This window comes from Carcharodon carcharias, chromosome 1 (genome assembly GCF_017639515.1).
Source record: "Carcharodon carcharias isolate sCarCar2 chromosome 1, sCarCar2.pri, whole genome shotgun sequence".
NCBI classification, from domain to species: Eukaryota; Metazoa; Chordata; class Chondrichthyes; order Lamniformes; family Lamnidae; genus Carcharodon; species Carcharodon carcharias.
Window position 1 is genome coordinate 42847923 of NC_054467.1, and position 15682 is coordinate 42863604.

At 40.8% G+C, this 15682-nt stretch overlaps 1 protein-coding gene across 8 annotated transcripts in view; it reads right to left on the reverse strand.

Moving 5' to 3' along the window:
* The window catches only part of kiaa1109 (KIAA1109 ortholog), a 527093-nt gene that overhangs the window by 236076 nt on the left and 275335 nt on the right, over positions 1-15682 (reverse strand). For all 8 annotated transcript variants that reach the window (XR_005944164.1, XM_041196895.1, XM_041196846.1 and 5 more), the window contains exon 37: positions 12544-12695. Coding sequence is in view for 7 of the 8 variants with exons in the window: in XM_041196895.1 (XP_041052829.1) it covers positions 12544-12695 (152 nt within the window). In the remaining variant the exon portion in view is untranslated. The remainder of the gene's footprint in view (positions 1-12543; positions 12696-15682) is intronic.

Consider the following 15682-nt stretch of genomic DNA (forward strand, 5'->3'; position numbering starts at 1 on the left):
ACTGACCCAATAAAGTTATTTTGTAAGAATGATTTGCCATCAGTACTATTAGATTCAATTTTGCCCTTAGTTGAACATATACAATTTCTATTTGTTTAAGAAAAGTAAGATTCAAAATGTTACTCACATGTAACACATTTGAGCTTTCACAGCAATTCAATTTTATTCAGTTGTGATGTCTGACAAACTGTTAGAAAGTTAGCATAGGTTTTCCATGCTAATGTCAGGTTGCATGTTTTTAGTTAGTATTTTGTGGCCTTGAATAAATAAGATATTTCATACACATAGGGATGCAAGGGCTGAAACATTTATGCAAAGGAAAACATTTTGGAAGGATCTGTAAACTTCTTGTATTTTATTGTCTTTGAATACACAGTATGCCAGTTTAGAATCTGGATGTTATATTAAACCTTTTCCACATTATTAACAACTTTTTAACACGTTTTAATTCCCCTCTACATAATATGTGAAGCAAGGCATATTAGGAACAAGGGGACTTGCCCGGCAATGTCAGAGTGAATAGCAGCTAGCTAAACTTCAGCACCAAGCTGCTTAATAACTAGGAACATTAGTCAATACTTTTAGGGTATCAGTTATGCCAACTTAACCAAAATCATAAAAGAAAAACAGAAAATAATGGAAGCATGTCAGCCAGCATCTGTGAAAAGGGCAGGCAAGACATTTTGGATACAGACCTCCTCAGAATTGAAACATATTTAAACTTAACACAGAGGTGTGAAGTGATATCTTTCGATAGGAAGAACAAGGAAATGAAATATTAAGTAAAAGGTACAATTCAAAAGTGGTCGCAAGAACAGAGAGACCTGGGGTATAAGTGCATAAATTATTGAAGGTGGCAAGGCAAGATGAGTAAGTAGTTAAAAAGGCTTACAAGATCTTGGGGCCTTATATAGAGACAGAGAGTACAAAAGCAAGCAAGTTATGATGAATATTTATAAAACACTGGTTTGGACTCAACTGGAGGACTGTCTCCAATTCAAGACATCACACTTCTGGAAAGATGTGAAGACCTTAGAGAGGAGGGCAGAAAAGATTTAGGAGAATGGCTTCAGGGATTAGAAGCCGGGGTTGTTTTCTTTACAGAAGTTTGAGGGGAAAATTGATAGAGAAGGTCAAAATCATGAGAGGTGTAGACAAAGTAGATAAGGAGAAACTATTTCCATTATCAGAAGGGTCAAAAGACACAAATTAGGATTGGCAAAAAACCAACAAGGAGATGAGCATAAACTTTCTAATGTAGTTAGTGTTTAGGATCTGGAATACACTGCCTCAGAGTGTGGTGGAGAAAGATTCAACTATGGCTTTCAAAAGAGTATTGGATAAGCACCTGAAGAGAAAAAAATGGTAGGGCGATAAGGAAAGGACAGAGAAGTGGGATTAGCCGAGGTGCTGTAGCAGAAAGCCAGCAAGGGCACAGCAATTCAAATGGCTTCCTTCTGTGCTGTAATCATTCTATGATTACAGATGAGCAGCATTAAAAAAAAAGGAACAAGTGAATCGGGTAAAGGGAAGAAAAAAAAAAGTCCACACTAGGAAACAAATAGAATGGCCTGTAAAATTATGAAGTCCAGAGCATGTGATGGTTAAACAACAGAAGTGATATTAACATGAGACAATATAAGATGCAATGAGAGGAACTGAAGAAATAAGAAGTGTGAGTGAGCCATGGTGTTTGAATAGCTAAAGGAGTGCAGTGTAAGGTAGAAGACAAAGCATGAAAAACTGGCAAACAGAGCAGGCTCCAGGATCCCAGGAATCCTCAGAATGCAGACTGCACCTCCGGTCCAAATCACTGCACCCCTCGAGTTCCGACATTGAGGCCCTTCTAAAGTACCCATCCACTCTGTCCTTGCAGTCTGAAGACTTGGACAGCTATCACATTGCCAGCACCTCTTGTCAGAGCAAAAGCAGAATTGGTACATTACGATTTGTGGTTATTAAAGTCAATGTTAAAGCGGGCTGCAATTTGCCTCTTAGATAGATACTAAGCTGTTACTCGAACTTGTGCTGAACTTCCTTGGGATAATGTAGAAAACAAAAGCACAGGAAATGATACAGACTCAATTTTGTGTAAATAGAGAAAATGCTGGTAATACTCAGCAGATCTGGAAGCATCCCTGGAGACAGAAGCAGAGTTGATGATTCAGGTCAATGATCTTTCAGCAGAGTTCAATCTAGGGTTTTGCCTACTATGGTAGAAGAATTTTCATTGAGAAAAATTGTATAAAAGGTAGCATCGTCACATTATATGCAATGGAGACGGAAAACTGGAGGAAGGGGATGGTACCCTTACAAGAAGTTGGATGGTGAGAAGAATGATTTAGGCAGTTGAGGGAGTCAGTGGATTTGTAACAGATGTTACTAGGCACACCATTCTCAGAGACAAGATAAAGTTTAGAAAAGAAAGATGAGAATCAGAGATGGACCACATCAAGGTAAAAGGAGACAGAAACTTTAAACAAAATTATTGAAATTATAAAACATGACAGGAATAGGACTGCACCAGTAGTCATCAATGTAAAGGAATAAGAGGAACCTAAGTAGTACTGGAACAAGAGAAATATGCCAACATATTCTGCAACAAAAAAAGCAGGCATTGACGGGATCCATGCAAGTTTAACTGGAGGAATGGAGTGCTGTTCAAGGAAAAATTGTTCAATGTGAAACGGTGGCACGGGATGGAACAGTCAGATGTAGATGAGGAAAGACTGGTTAAAAGGGAAAAGTGTTGGGATACGAGAAAATAAGAATGATGAGACACAAAGCAGGTTTAAACAGTTGGTCTACCAAAATAATTCCTTTGGCAGATCTTCATGAGGAGGTAAGAAGTGAGCTGTGCAGGGCTGCGAAACTGTAAAGAGGGGAGACATCTCTGGAGGGGAAAAGACCAGTACTAGCTTGGGAAATGATGGCTTGATATTCCGTCATGGGGATCACAGTGCATGAGAGAAAGTAATAGGAGGAAGGATGAGTTGCTAGAGAGTTGGCATTCAGTCTCAGCAAGGTAGCAGCCCTGCAACCTGACAGCAACAGCACTCCTTTTTAAGGAAAATCATTCCAAATATTGCTAGAGATTTGGGATTAGGCAAGTTATGATTTTCATTCAAGCTTTTTGGGAGAAGGGAAAGAGTTATATATTTATTTCCTCAGATACATAGTGAATGGATAGATATTTGCGGTTGCACCAGATAATGTATGGCAGTGCATTGGAATCCTTTCCAGTCTAAACAATGGAAAGGAATTGGACTGATTTAGTCAACACATGAACATCACCATGTGAGCCACACCAAACAGTCTCGTTTGGTCGAGCTTGAATCCTTTGATGTCAGTTGGGCAGGCAAGTCATTCACACTCCCATTGACACATGCCTCTATTTTAATTTTTAAAATAGCAAAATTAATGCTAGGATTTACAATACGTCAGATGTTTTTATGTAAAATAGTTTCTCAACAATATCATCAGTGGAGCATTGAAAAGAAAAATTATGTTTTGTTAGGACACAGTATGCCCTTAAAGTGGCTGGCATGCTGAGAACTTCACTCATGTATTCTGGTGGATTCACATAATTGCAATGAATAAATGAAGAGTCATCTGATGAAAAGCTGATAAATGTGTTGTTTTTTAAGCCCCTCTTCCTTCCAATGAAGATTTGTGCTTTACCTCAACCAAACTACTTTATTTCTTCACAAGTCATGGAGACAAGGTGCATTGACTTTGCACAGGCCATCACATGCTATGCTTGGTTGGCGACACACCACAATAAATAAAAGGAACCATTTCAGACAACCTAGATATTTCTTCTCTCCCATACAGCAATAACTGACATTGACTCAGTGTCTTCCTGCAGCACTTTATTTTGGAGGGAAGGGAATAGAAGCTGAGCCTGTGTCCCTCCACTACATGGTAGTGCTCTAACACAACGTCGAGTTATGCTTCAGATTTGTGACATTGAAATGTTTAGCAACTGTGAAAATTGTTCAATTAATATAAAACTTCCATTAATGACTAGTAAACTGCATATTCAAATGCAATTAAATATGTATGTGAATATAAAGAGTAAATAGATTTTTAAACTGACTGCCTATATGTCCAAAAATTTTAACTTTTGAAACTATTTTACATAAAAACATCTGACATTGCTACTTATAGCATAAGAATTTATTTTTAGCAGCACACATCATCCTACTATATATATACACACATCTTAGAACTTAAAATCTATCACCATTACAAAATTGATATCACCCAAATATGCCACTTACCTCAGTATTACTTGCCTCAAATAAACATTATTCTCCTCAACATTACTCATCAGTTAATATACACTGACTGACTTGTAATTACCCAATAATTGCCTACCACGGTACTACAAGCACAGAATTTAGATTAAGTAAGGTCAGAGGGCCAAGGAATAACTGCACCCAGATGGCCAATGGCACAGAAGCAGATAGGAAGAGGGAGGTAAGGGGGTAGAAAAGTCAGGGGGCAGATAGGGGGTGGAGTTGGGGAATCAATGTAGGAAGGCGGGGGAGCAGTTATAGAAAGGGGCACAGGGAAGAAGGATACTGACAGAGGAGCAAAGGCAAAGAAAGTATCTCAATGGAGGGTGGCTGAGCTTCTCTTTCCTCAATCAGGTCTAGGCTTTCCACTTTTTTGAGGGGTTGGGTAGCGCTCTGTTGAGTAGTAATGCTGAGACTTATGACCCGCATTCACACACAGTTGGGATGTGAGAGAGCTGGAATTCATATATAATTGGGAAGCAGGATGACTGGGCTTACCAGGCAGTGAGGGAGATTAGGTGTTCTGGGGTATCAGCCAGAAAATACATTGTCCAGTGGGAGGCACATTTGACTGGTATACTTCCTAAAGCGAGGTGGGAATCAAGTACTGTCAGCGGGGTGAAGTGACTGATAAACCTACTTAGTAAGGAGATGGGGGGCAGTAAACAATGAAATCAGCATGAAGCTTTTCAGTAAATGTTGAAGTGAGAATTGGTTAATGGACAGAAAGTAAAGAACAGGTATAAATGGAGCATTTTCAAGTTGACAGACCATGACAAGTGGAGTGCCGCAAGGATCAGTGCTGGGGCCTCAGCTATTTACAATCTATATTAATGAGTCAGATTAAGAGCCAGAGAGCAAAGCATCTAAGTTTGATGACGATACAAAGCTAGGTGGAAATGTGAGCTGTGAGGAGGGCACAAAGATGCTGCAAAGAGAGGTGGGGCTGAATTATAGGAGGTGCCAGGTTCCCCGTACTCTCCTGGCAAGAAGTAGAATGGATAGCCTCCTGAGGGGAACACCGGCCATTCCACAAGCATTTAACAGCCAACTAGCTGTTAATAGGCTGAACACAGGACTTCTGCCCGTCTAGATCAGAAGCCAGTCAGAAATCAGCAGCTCTTCAGCAATTTGGCCATGGGGCACTGGATCATTTGGTATGTTTGGGGGTTTCTCTGGGTACCAAACTGGCAGTCTCCAGCAAGAGGCTGGGAGCCATGGAGGTGGGCACTCTGGAGACTGGGGGTTAAAACTTTGGGGGGTAGGGTGTGGGGGCCTCTGACCACCACCAGCCCTTGCAGGGAAACCTGCTAGGCTGGCCATTGGCATAGGCCTCTCCTGCCCCTGTTACATCCTGGCAGCGGTGGGTTGAGATAATTGCCCATTTAAGGGACTCAATGAGCCCAGTGGCAGGCGGGCCACCCAACACCACACCTGCCGGTGGTATAACTGCAGTGAGGACAGGGGCGAATGCGAGGCAGCGGGTAAACCACCTACTGGATTTAACAAGAGCCCACCTTCAAAACTAGAGGGAGAGCAGTAAATCCAGCCCACAGACAGGTTAAGTGAGTTGCCAACAAGGGGGCAGGTAGAGTATAATATGGAGAAATGTGAGGTTATTCATTTTGGTTGCAAAAAAAATTAAAAATTTTTTTTTTTCAAAAGGCATAAAACTTTTAAATGTTGAAGTTCAAAGAGACTTGGGTGTACTCATACAAGGAACACAAAGTTAGCAAGCAATTAGGAAAACAAATGACATGCTGGCCTTTATTGCAATAGGACTAAAGTACAAGAACATACCAGTCTAGCTACAATTGTACAGGGCTTTGCTGAGGCTACAACGAGAATACTGTGTGCAGCTTTGGTCTCCATATTTTAGTAAGGATATTCGTACATTGGAGGCAGTACTGTAAAGTTGTTGTGGAACAACTTTGTAGGAGCACTGTCACCAAAAGTATTGCAGATTTTCAAGGAGAAAGCTCACCATCACCTTGTCAGAAAAGCTAATAAGACTTTGCTCATAATGTCTATATTCCAAGAACAAATAATAAGAAAAACAATTAACTAAGAGCTAATTCTGCCTCTTTAATTAGTAGAAGACATTATATTAATATATAATTTTCCAAGTTCATCATACTCACTAACATTCTTTTTGGTATAATTACCAATGATGATCACAATGTAGTTGTGATATGGGCTTTCAGAAGTCATTTGATAAAGTTCTATGCAACAGGTTGGTTAGCAAAATCCCTGGGATTAAAAAGGCAGTGGCAACACAGGTACAAATTTGGCTAAAAAACGGAAAGCAGAAAGGTGCAGCAAATAGTTGTTTTTTGGACTGAGGATGGGAAAGTATACACGTGTCGCCCAAGGGTCAATATTGGAACCAATACTCTTTTTGATATATTAATCATCTGGATACGAGGGGCATAATTTCAAAGTTTGCAGATGACATAAAGCTTTGAACCTGACAAACAGTAAGGTGGATAATATCAGACTTCAGGAGGACATGGGCAGACTGGCAAAAACGGCCACAGTTTTGAGGAAGCAAATTCAACAGCAATTTTCAAAGATAATTGAATGGAAAATATTTGCCAGGCTATGGGGAAAAAATATGGAAGTGGGATTAATTGGTAACTCTGCACAGGCACAAGAGGTTCAACAGCTTCCTTCTATGCTGTATTATTCTATGATTCTATGAAATACAAAAAAAGTTATTTGTGCAACTCTCGGATATCAAAGTGTAAGGGTGTACTATTTTTCAATTTGTAAAAGTCATGTTTCTAACTTTTCAAAACTCAGTTTACAGTATGATAGTTGACAAGTCTACCGCAGTCTTCAATATCCCAAATGAATTTCAGTAAATTTATTTAATGAATGTTTTTTCCACTTGGGAAGCCTAGAATGGGAAATGAGACAGCATTTTCGAATTAAAGTAGCTGGTAAGTTCTATTCTATCCCTAAGGTTTAAAATAGTACATAAATCAGTAGTAAAGTTAATAAAATATATAGGAAAGCAACATAAATAAGTAATTAATATAACTAAGTAATTATGTAAAACACATTAAGGGTGGCAAGACAGGTGATGTGTCAAGGCTGCAGCATGTGAGAGCTCCTGAATAACATTGTGTTCCAGGCCGAACATGTCTGCAGTAAGTATTTGCGACTTGAGGAATTTTGGCTCAGAGTCACTGAGCTGGAGGCTGAGCTGCAACCTTTGCAATACACCAGGAGGGGGGAAAGTTACCTGGATGTTCTACACCAGGAGGCAGTCACACCACTTAGGATAGGGTCTTCTGATTTGGTCAGTGGCCAGGGACAGGAGGGTGTGACTGCAAGTTAGGCAGGTAAGGGAACCCAGAGGGCAGGAATGCAGGAGTGTGAGCCTCTGCAATTGTCCAATAGGTTTGAGGTTCTCTTCACTTGTTTGGATGAGTGTGGGGGCTGCAGAGTGAATGGGCAAACTGACCATGGCACCGTGGTACAGGAAACCATTCAAGTCGGGGGAGTAAAAAGGAATGTAATGGGAGTAGGGTCAGTATAGTAAAAGGGATTGACACTGTTCTCTGTAGCAAAGAGTGAGAGTCCAGATGGCTTTGTTGTCTACCCAGTGACAGGGGGCAGGGCATCTGCACAAGGCTGGAGAGGAACCTGCAGTGGAAGGAGGAGCATCCAGTGGTTATGGTCCATGTAGGCACCAACGACACAGGCAGGATAAGCTCTGCCTAGTCAGTATGACGAGCTAGGCACCAAATTAAGAAGCAGAACATCAAAACACAATAATTCCTGAATCATTAGCTGAGCCATGTGCAAACTGGCATAGGACAAATAAAATTAGAGATGAATGTGTGGCTCAAAGACTGGTAAGGGAGAAGTGGGTTCAGTTTGTGAGGCACTGGCACCAGTATTGGGGAAAGTGGGATATGTACCATTGGGACGGTCCACACCTGAACTGTGCTGGGGCTGGTGTCCTCGCGAGCCGCCTAACTAGGGAAGTAGAGAGGGTTTTAAACTGAATAGTGAGGGCAATGAATCAAATTTGGGATGATGTGATAAACCAAAGAGTAGAGACAAAGCAAGAGAGAAAGGTACTAATATGGGAAATGATGAACAGACCGTGACAGGAAGGTACAGAGAGTACAAATCAAACAGTAAATCAGCAGATGAGGCTAGACGCTACAAAAATAATAAGAGGACAACACCAAAGGCCCTGTATCTAAACGCACGTAGCATTCAAATCAAAACAGATGAACTGATAGCACAAATAGAAATAAATAAGTACAATCTGATAGCCATTACAGAGACATGGTTACAGGATGACATAGATTGGGACCTGAATATTGATGGATGTGTGACATTTAGAAAGGATAGGAAGTTAGGAAAAGGTGGAGGGGTGGCTTTGTTAATTAATGATGGTATTAGCACATTAGAGAGAGATGACCTAAGTTCAGAAAACCAGGATGTAGAAGTGGTTTGGGTTGAGATGAGGAATGATAAAGACAAGAAGTCACTTGTGGGAGTAATGTACAGGCCCCTAATTGTAACTACACAGCAGGACAGAGTATAAAAGAAGAGTTAATGGGAGCTTGCCAGAAAGGTACAGCAACAATCATGGGGGATTTTAATCCACATATAGGCTGGAAAAATAAGATGGGCAAAGGTAGCATAGGTGAGGAGTTCACTGAATGTTTTCCAGGTAGTTTCTTAGAACAGCATGTTCTGGAGCCAACCAGAGAATCGGCTATACTAGACCTGGTATTGAGCAACGAGATAGAATTAACTGATAACCCCCTAGTGAAGGCACCCTAGGTAGCAGCAACCATAATATGATTAAACTTTGCATTTGTCTTGAGGGAGAAATGAGTGCATCCAAGACTAGTATTTTAAACTTAAATAAGGGCAAGTATGAGGACATGAAAGCAGATCTAGCTAAAGTGAACTGGCAAATTCGGTTAAGGGATGTGTCAATAGAAGTTCAGTGGCAGACATTTAAAGGGATATTTCAAAATACACAGAATAGGTACATTCCAATGAGGAAGAAAAATGCAAAGGGGAGGGCCCAACATCCATGGTTAACTTAAAAAATTAGACAGTATCAAACTTAAAGAAAAAGCATATAATTACGCAAAGTCGGGTGGCAGATCAGAAGATTGAAGAGAATATAAAGACCAGCAAGAATGACAAAAAGATTAATAAGGAGGGAAAAATTAGAGTATGAAATAAAGCTAGCTAGTGATACAACGATGGATAGGAAGAGTTTCTATAGATATTTAAAAAAGAAAAGAGTTAACAAAGTGAGTGTTGGTCCTGTAAAAAGTGCATCTGGGGAATTGATAATGGAAAATAGGGAGATGGCAGATGAATTAAACAGTTATTTTGCTTCAGTCTTCACTATAGAGGACAGAAGTAACATCCCGGAAATAGCTGTAAATCAGGAAATGGAAGGGAGGGAGGAACTCGGGAAAATTACAATCACCAGAAAAGTAGTATTGAGCACAGTGTTGGGGGCTGCAGGCTGAAAAATCTCCAGGTCCGGATGGACTTCGCCCAAAGGCCTTGAAAGAAGTGACTAGTGAGATAGTTGATGCACTGGTTTAATTTTCCAAAATTCCCTAGATTTGGGGAAGGTTCCACTCGATTGGAAAATAGAAAATATAACTTCTTTATTCAAAAAGGGAGGGAGACAGAAAGCAGGAACCTATAGGCCAGTTATCCTAACATCTTCATTTTTTACAAAAATTATTCATGGGATGTGGATGTCGCTGGACTGGACAGCATTTATTGCCCATCCCTAATTGCCCTTGTTCAGAGGGCATTTAAGAGTCAACCAGATTGCTGTGGGTCTGGACTCATGTGTAGGCAATACTAGGTAAGGATGGCAGACTTCCTTTAGTGAACCAGATGGGTTTTTATGACAATGGCTTCATCAGACTTTTAATTCCAGATATTTATTGAATTCAAATTCCACCATCTGCCATTGCGGGATTTGGTCTCCAGAGCATTAACCTGGGTCTCTGGATCACTAGTCCAGTGACAATACCACTATGCTACCACCTCCCCTCTGTCATAGAGAAACTGTTAGAAGCTATTATTAAAGATGTTATAGCAGGAAGGATGTGATCGCACTGGAGGTGGTGTAGAGGAGATTTACCAGGATGCTGCCTGGGCTGGAGGGTCTGAGCTTTGAGGAAAGATTGGATAGGCTGGGGTTGTTTTCCTTGGAGCAGCGAAGGTTGAAAGGGCAACTGACAGAGGTGCATGGGATTATGAGGGGCATAGATAGGGTGGATAGGAAGGCACTTTTTCCAGTAGTGGAGGGGTCATTAACCAGGGGGCATAGATTTAAGTTAAGAGTTAGGAGGCAAAGAGAGGAGTTGAGGAGAAATTTTTTCACCCAGTGGGTGGTGGGAGTCTGGAACTCTGCCTGAAAGAGTGGTTAAGTCAGAAACTCTCAACATTTAAGAAGCATTTAGATATTCAATTCCATTGCCATAGCCTTCAGAGCTATGGACCAAGAGCTGGAAAATGGGATTAGTGTTGTCAGATCTTTGTTGACCGGTGGCGACACGAAGGGACAAATGGCCTCTTTCTGTGCTGTAAACATCTATGAGTCTATCAGGGCACTTGGAAAAATTCAAGGCAATCAGGCAGAGTCAACATGGTTTTGTAAAAGGGAAATTATGTTTAACTAACTTATTGGAGTTCTTTGAAGGAGTCACATGTGCTGTGACTGTGATAAACAGGAACTGGTGTATGTATTGTACTTAGATTTCCAGAAGGCATTTGATAAAGCACCATATCAACGGTTATTGCAGAAAATAAAAGCTCATGGTGTAGGAGGTAACATACTGGATAGAAGATTGGCTGGCTAACAGGAAGCAGGGAGTTGGCATAAAAGGGTCTTTTTCTGGTTGGCAGGTAGTGACGAGTGGTGTGCCACTGGGATCAGTGCTGGGGCCTCAATATTTTACAATTTATGTAATTGACATGGATGAAAGGACCGAGGAATGGTTGCTAAATTTGCTGATGATACAAAGATAGGTAGGAAAGTGATTTATGAAGAGGACGTAAGGAGGTTACAAAGTGACAGCTAGGTTAAGTGAGTGGGCAAAGATCTGGCAAATGGAATATAATGTGGGCAAATGTGAAATTGTTCATTTTGGCAGGAAAGATAAAAAGAAGCTTATTATTGAAATGGTGAGAGATGGAGGTGCTCTGAGATTCAGAGGGATCTGAGTGCTCTAGTGCATGAGGTTAGTATGCAGGTAATTAGGAAAGCTAATAGAATGTTATCATTTGTTGTGAGGGGAATTGATTACAAAAGTAGGCAGGTTATGCCTCAGTTGTACAGGGCAATGGTGAGACCACATTTGGAGTATTGTGGACAATACTGGTCTCCTTATTTAAAGAAAGATGTAAATGCATTAGAGGCAGTTCAGAGAAGATTTACCAGACTAATACCAGGAATGGGTGGGATGTCTTATGAGGAAAGGCTGGACAGGTTAGACTTGTATCCAATGGAACTTGGAAGAGTAAGAGGCAACTTAATTGAAACCTTTAAGATCCTGAGGGGACTTGACAGGGTGGATATGAAGAGGATGTTTCCTCTTGTGGGAGAATCTAGAACTAGGGGTCACTGTTTAAAAATAAGGGGTCGCTCATTTCAGACAGAGGTGAGGAGAAACTTTTCTCTCAGATGACTGAGTCTTTGGAACTCTCTTCCTCAAAAGGTGCTGGAAGCAGAGTTTTTGAATATTTTTAAGGCAGGGTTATTTTGTTTCTTGATTAACAAAGGGGTAAAAGGTTATTGGAGGTAGGCAGGAATGTGGGGTTGAGGTTATATTCAGGTCAGCCATGATCTTACTGAATGGGGAAGCAGGGTCAAGGGGCCAAGTAGCCTACTTCTGCTCCTGCTCCTAATTTGTATGTTCGCATGAGACCCCAAGTAGTATGGAGAAATGATAATGCCTATCATGACACTAGTAACCAATTTTCAAGGTTCAAATTTTTTCAAGTAACTATTTTTGACCTTTGACCAGTATGTTCTGGTACAAATTCTAGTGCAGTGGTTCTGCCCTTTACATTCAAACTATACAGCTGAAACAAGGAAGTGTGTCGCTTCATGCAAAAAGTTATCCAATTAATTATAAGCAAATATTTCAATTAGAAAGGCATTCAATGATAGACAGACTGCTTTTGATCTATGAAAGGGTTTATCTTACATAAATTGAAAGACTGTTACCTGGAATAAGTCTGAACACGTGAATGTAAATTGGTTGGAGCAGCGAAGCTGAACCAAATTTCGCTAATAGTAAGTTTCATGCTGCTGGAATCAGGGGGCGGTGGCATCAGAGGAAGATCCTTTTTAAGATCATCAGACTCTACCCCTTCATCCTAAACAAAATGAGTTAAAAAATCAAAAATGAGTGAGAAGTAATGTTCTATTATACAATTTCTGTATAAACCCAAACACATTGATATTTCAAGAGATAGTAATAAATTACCAACCTTATAATAATATTTTTCATCCAATACAATATGGTTATACATCCTTTGATTGGGTTTGACCAGGGAAAAGTAATATAATGGCCAAAGCATGGCACATGTACCATAAACTTGGCACTTTCTTCCTCCCGAATTTGTCAAACAAATTAAACTACAAAAAATGCAAAAGCTATATCAAAAGTACCTAAGATCTAATGTTCAAAGTCCGAGCTGGCAGACAACCAAAAAGCTGGATGCTGGAATGACTTTGGCATCTGTTCACCGGTGAGTTTTGTTCCAAAATTAAACAGGCAGATTAGTTTCAGGATAAAATAATAGCAGGGTGTGCAATTTGAATACGGAAAGCCCAAAATATTATTTGATTAATAATACCAGGTTTTTAATCATGCTAAAAATTTAATTTAAAAAAGGTGCCCATGGTAGCTTAGCACAATTAACCATTTCAAGCTGAACCTCACAGCAAGTCTAGATTTCAGTAAATGTCAACTGCTAATAACTGAATATAAAAAGCATTTTCCAATTAAAATAATGCTGGAGCAGTGTGTCTTGGGGCCAATGAAAGAAAGGCTATTCTGATTCTGGACAGAGTTTCTACAATGGATTGTAGGATACCACAGCTTCAATGGGAGGAGTTCTGATCTTCGAAAATAAATATACTTTAATACAATGTACGGAATCTTGATCTGAATAGCTTAAGATTTTTAATGGGTCAGCTGTACTACCAAGTTTTCAGATGCACTTTTATACAAACTGAGGTGATGTTGATTCCAAGGAATAGAACACAGTATCCAGTATCAGAATCCAGTATTCTCAAGTTACGTATTCTACACAGTTGCAGCAGCATATCTTAACACCAACCACACCATTGGCATCCTTCCATCTACATTAAGATGGACATGCAACAAATGAAATCCATTAAGGGTGGGATAGCTTCATATGCTGCACTTACGCTAAGGGCTGAAGAGACCAATCTGTGACAGGCAGGTTCTGCCACAGGTGCGGTATCAGAAGTGGTTATCAGTGTCATTGTGGGTTGTTGCTTTTTGGTGTTGACACCCGTTGCCAGCCTAGTCTCCTCGACAGATACAGGCTCCTGGCATCACCTGAGACTGAAGGAGGCACTTGATTAGAGTTTCCACTTTCACTTTGAGTATTAGCCACCAAAGCCACTGATCATCATGATGGTGCAAGCTGGCCCACAGTTGATGTCACCATTTTTCTCTGTCATTGGTCAGTGTCACCAGGTGCGGAAATCAGTGTTTAGGGTCTTCATGCCACACTTGCAAGCATCCTCCAAATGGAGTTTTGGGCACCCTACTGGTCATCCAATTCCAGCTACCTCATCATATAGAAAATCCATAAGTATCTGGGCATCTTCCATCCTGCAAACATACCCGAGCCAGCGAAGCTGCCTCTTATTTGATGAGTACCAAAATACTAGGGATATTTGCCTTCGAGATGACTGCCATATTTGTGATTTTATTCTTCCAGAATGCACTGAAAACAAAGATGAAAGTTGTTGAATTTCCTTTCTTGACAGCTGTAAGTTGTCCATGTTTCAGAGCTATACAACAAAGGTGCTGAGAGCACAGGCCTCATAAGCCTGCATGTTGATTCAAAGAGTCAGCTTGATGTTGTGTCATGTTCCTAAGACATGAAAGGGATCATAAACTGTTTAAAATCAACTTTACTTTTGCTTATTTAAAAAATAGACTGTTGAACCAAAAATAGCCACTACATGTCAAATGATTCCCCAGTCAGCTACAGTTTCCGGAAATTTCCAACAGCAGTTACATGGCAAAAGCAACCTTCATCAATGTGGAACCTCTCACCTCTTTGTGAGGACACATTCCAATAAACAAAACCAGGGAGCAGCAGATGGTTGGTCTCCCCAGCCTGGTCTATAACAAAGGGAGACCTAGCGAAACTCGTTATCCCTGCAGAGGTGTTAAGAGCCACCAATTATATCTGTCTTAGCATCAAGGCAGCACTTGACCGAGTGTGGCATCAAGGAGCTCTAGCTAAACTGGAGTCAATGGGAATCAGGGGGAAAACTCTCCACTGGTTGGAGTCATACCTAGCACAAAGGAAGATGGTTGCGGTTGTTGGAGGTCAATCATAACTCAGTTCCATGACATCAATGTAGGACTTCCTCAGGGTAGAGTCCTAGGCCCAACCATCTTCAGCTGCTTCATTAATGACCTTCCTTCAATCATAAAGGTCAGAAGTGGGGATATTCACTGATGATTGATGCTGAACGTTGTACATTCATGACTCCTCAGATACTGAAGCATTCCATGTCTAAATGCAGCAAAAGCTGGACAATATCCAAATTTGGGCTGAGAAGTGGCAAGTGCCACTTAAGTGCCAGGCAATGACCATCTCCAATAAGAGAAAATTTAACTATTGCCCCAGGACATTTAATGGCACTGCCTATTGCTGAATTCCACACTAACAACATCCTGGGGAGTTACCACTGATCAGAAACTGAACTGGATTAGCCATATAAATACTGTGGCTACAAGAGCAGGTCAGAGGCTAGGAACCCTGCGCTCAGTAACTCACCTCCTAACTCCCCAAAGCCTGTTCACCATCTACAAGGCACAAGTCAAGAGTGTGATGGAATACTCTCCACTTGCCTGTATGAGTGCAGTTCCAACAATTTTCAAGAAGCTTGACATCATCTAGGACAAAGACCGCTTGAGTGGCACCCTATTCACAATCATTCACTCCCTCCGCTGCCAAAACAGTGACAGCAGTGTGTATCATCTACAAGATGCAATGCAGCAACTCACCAAAGCTCCGTAAACAGCACCTTCCAAATCCACAACTGTTACCATCTAGAAGAACAAGGGCAACAGCATACCATCACCACC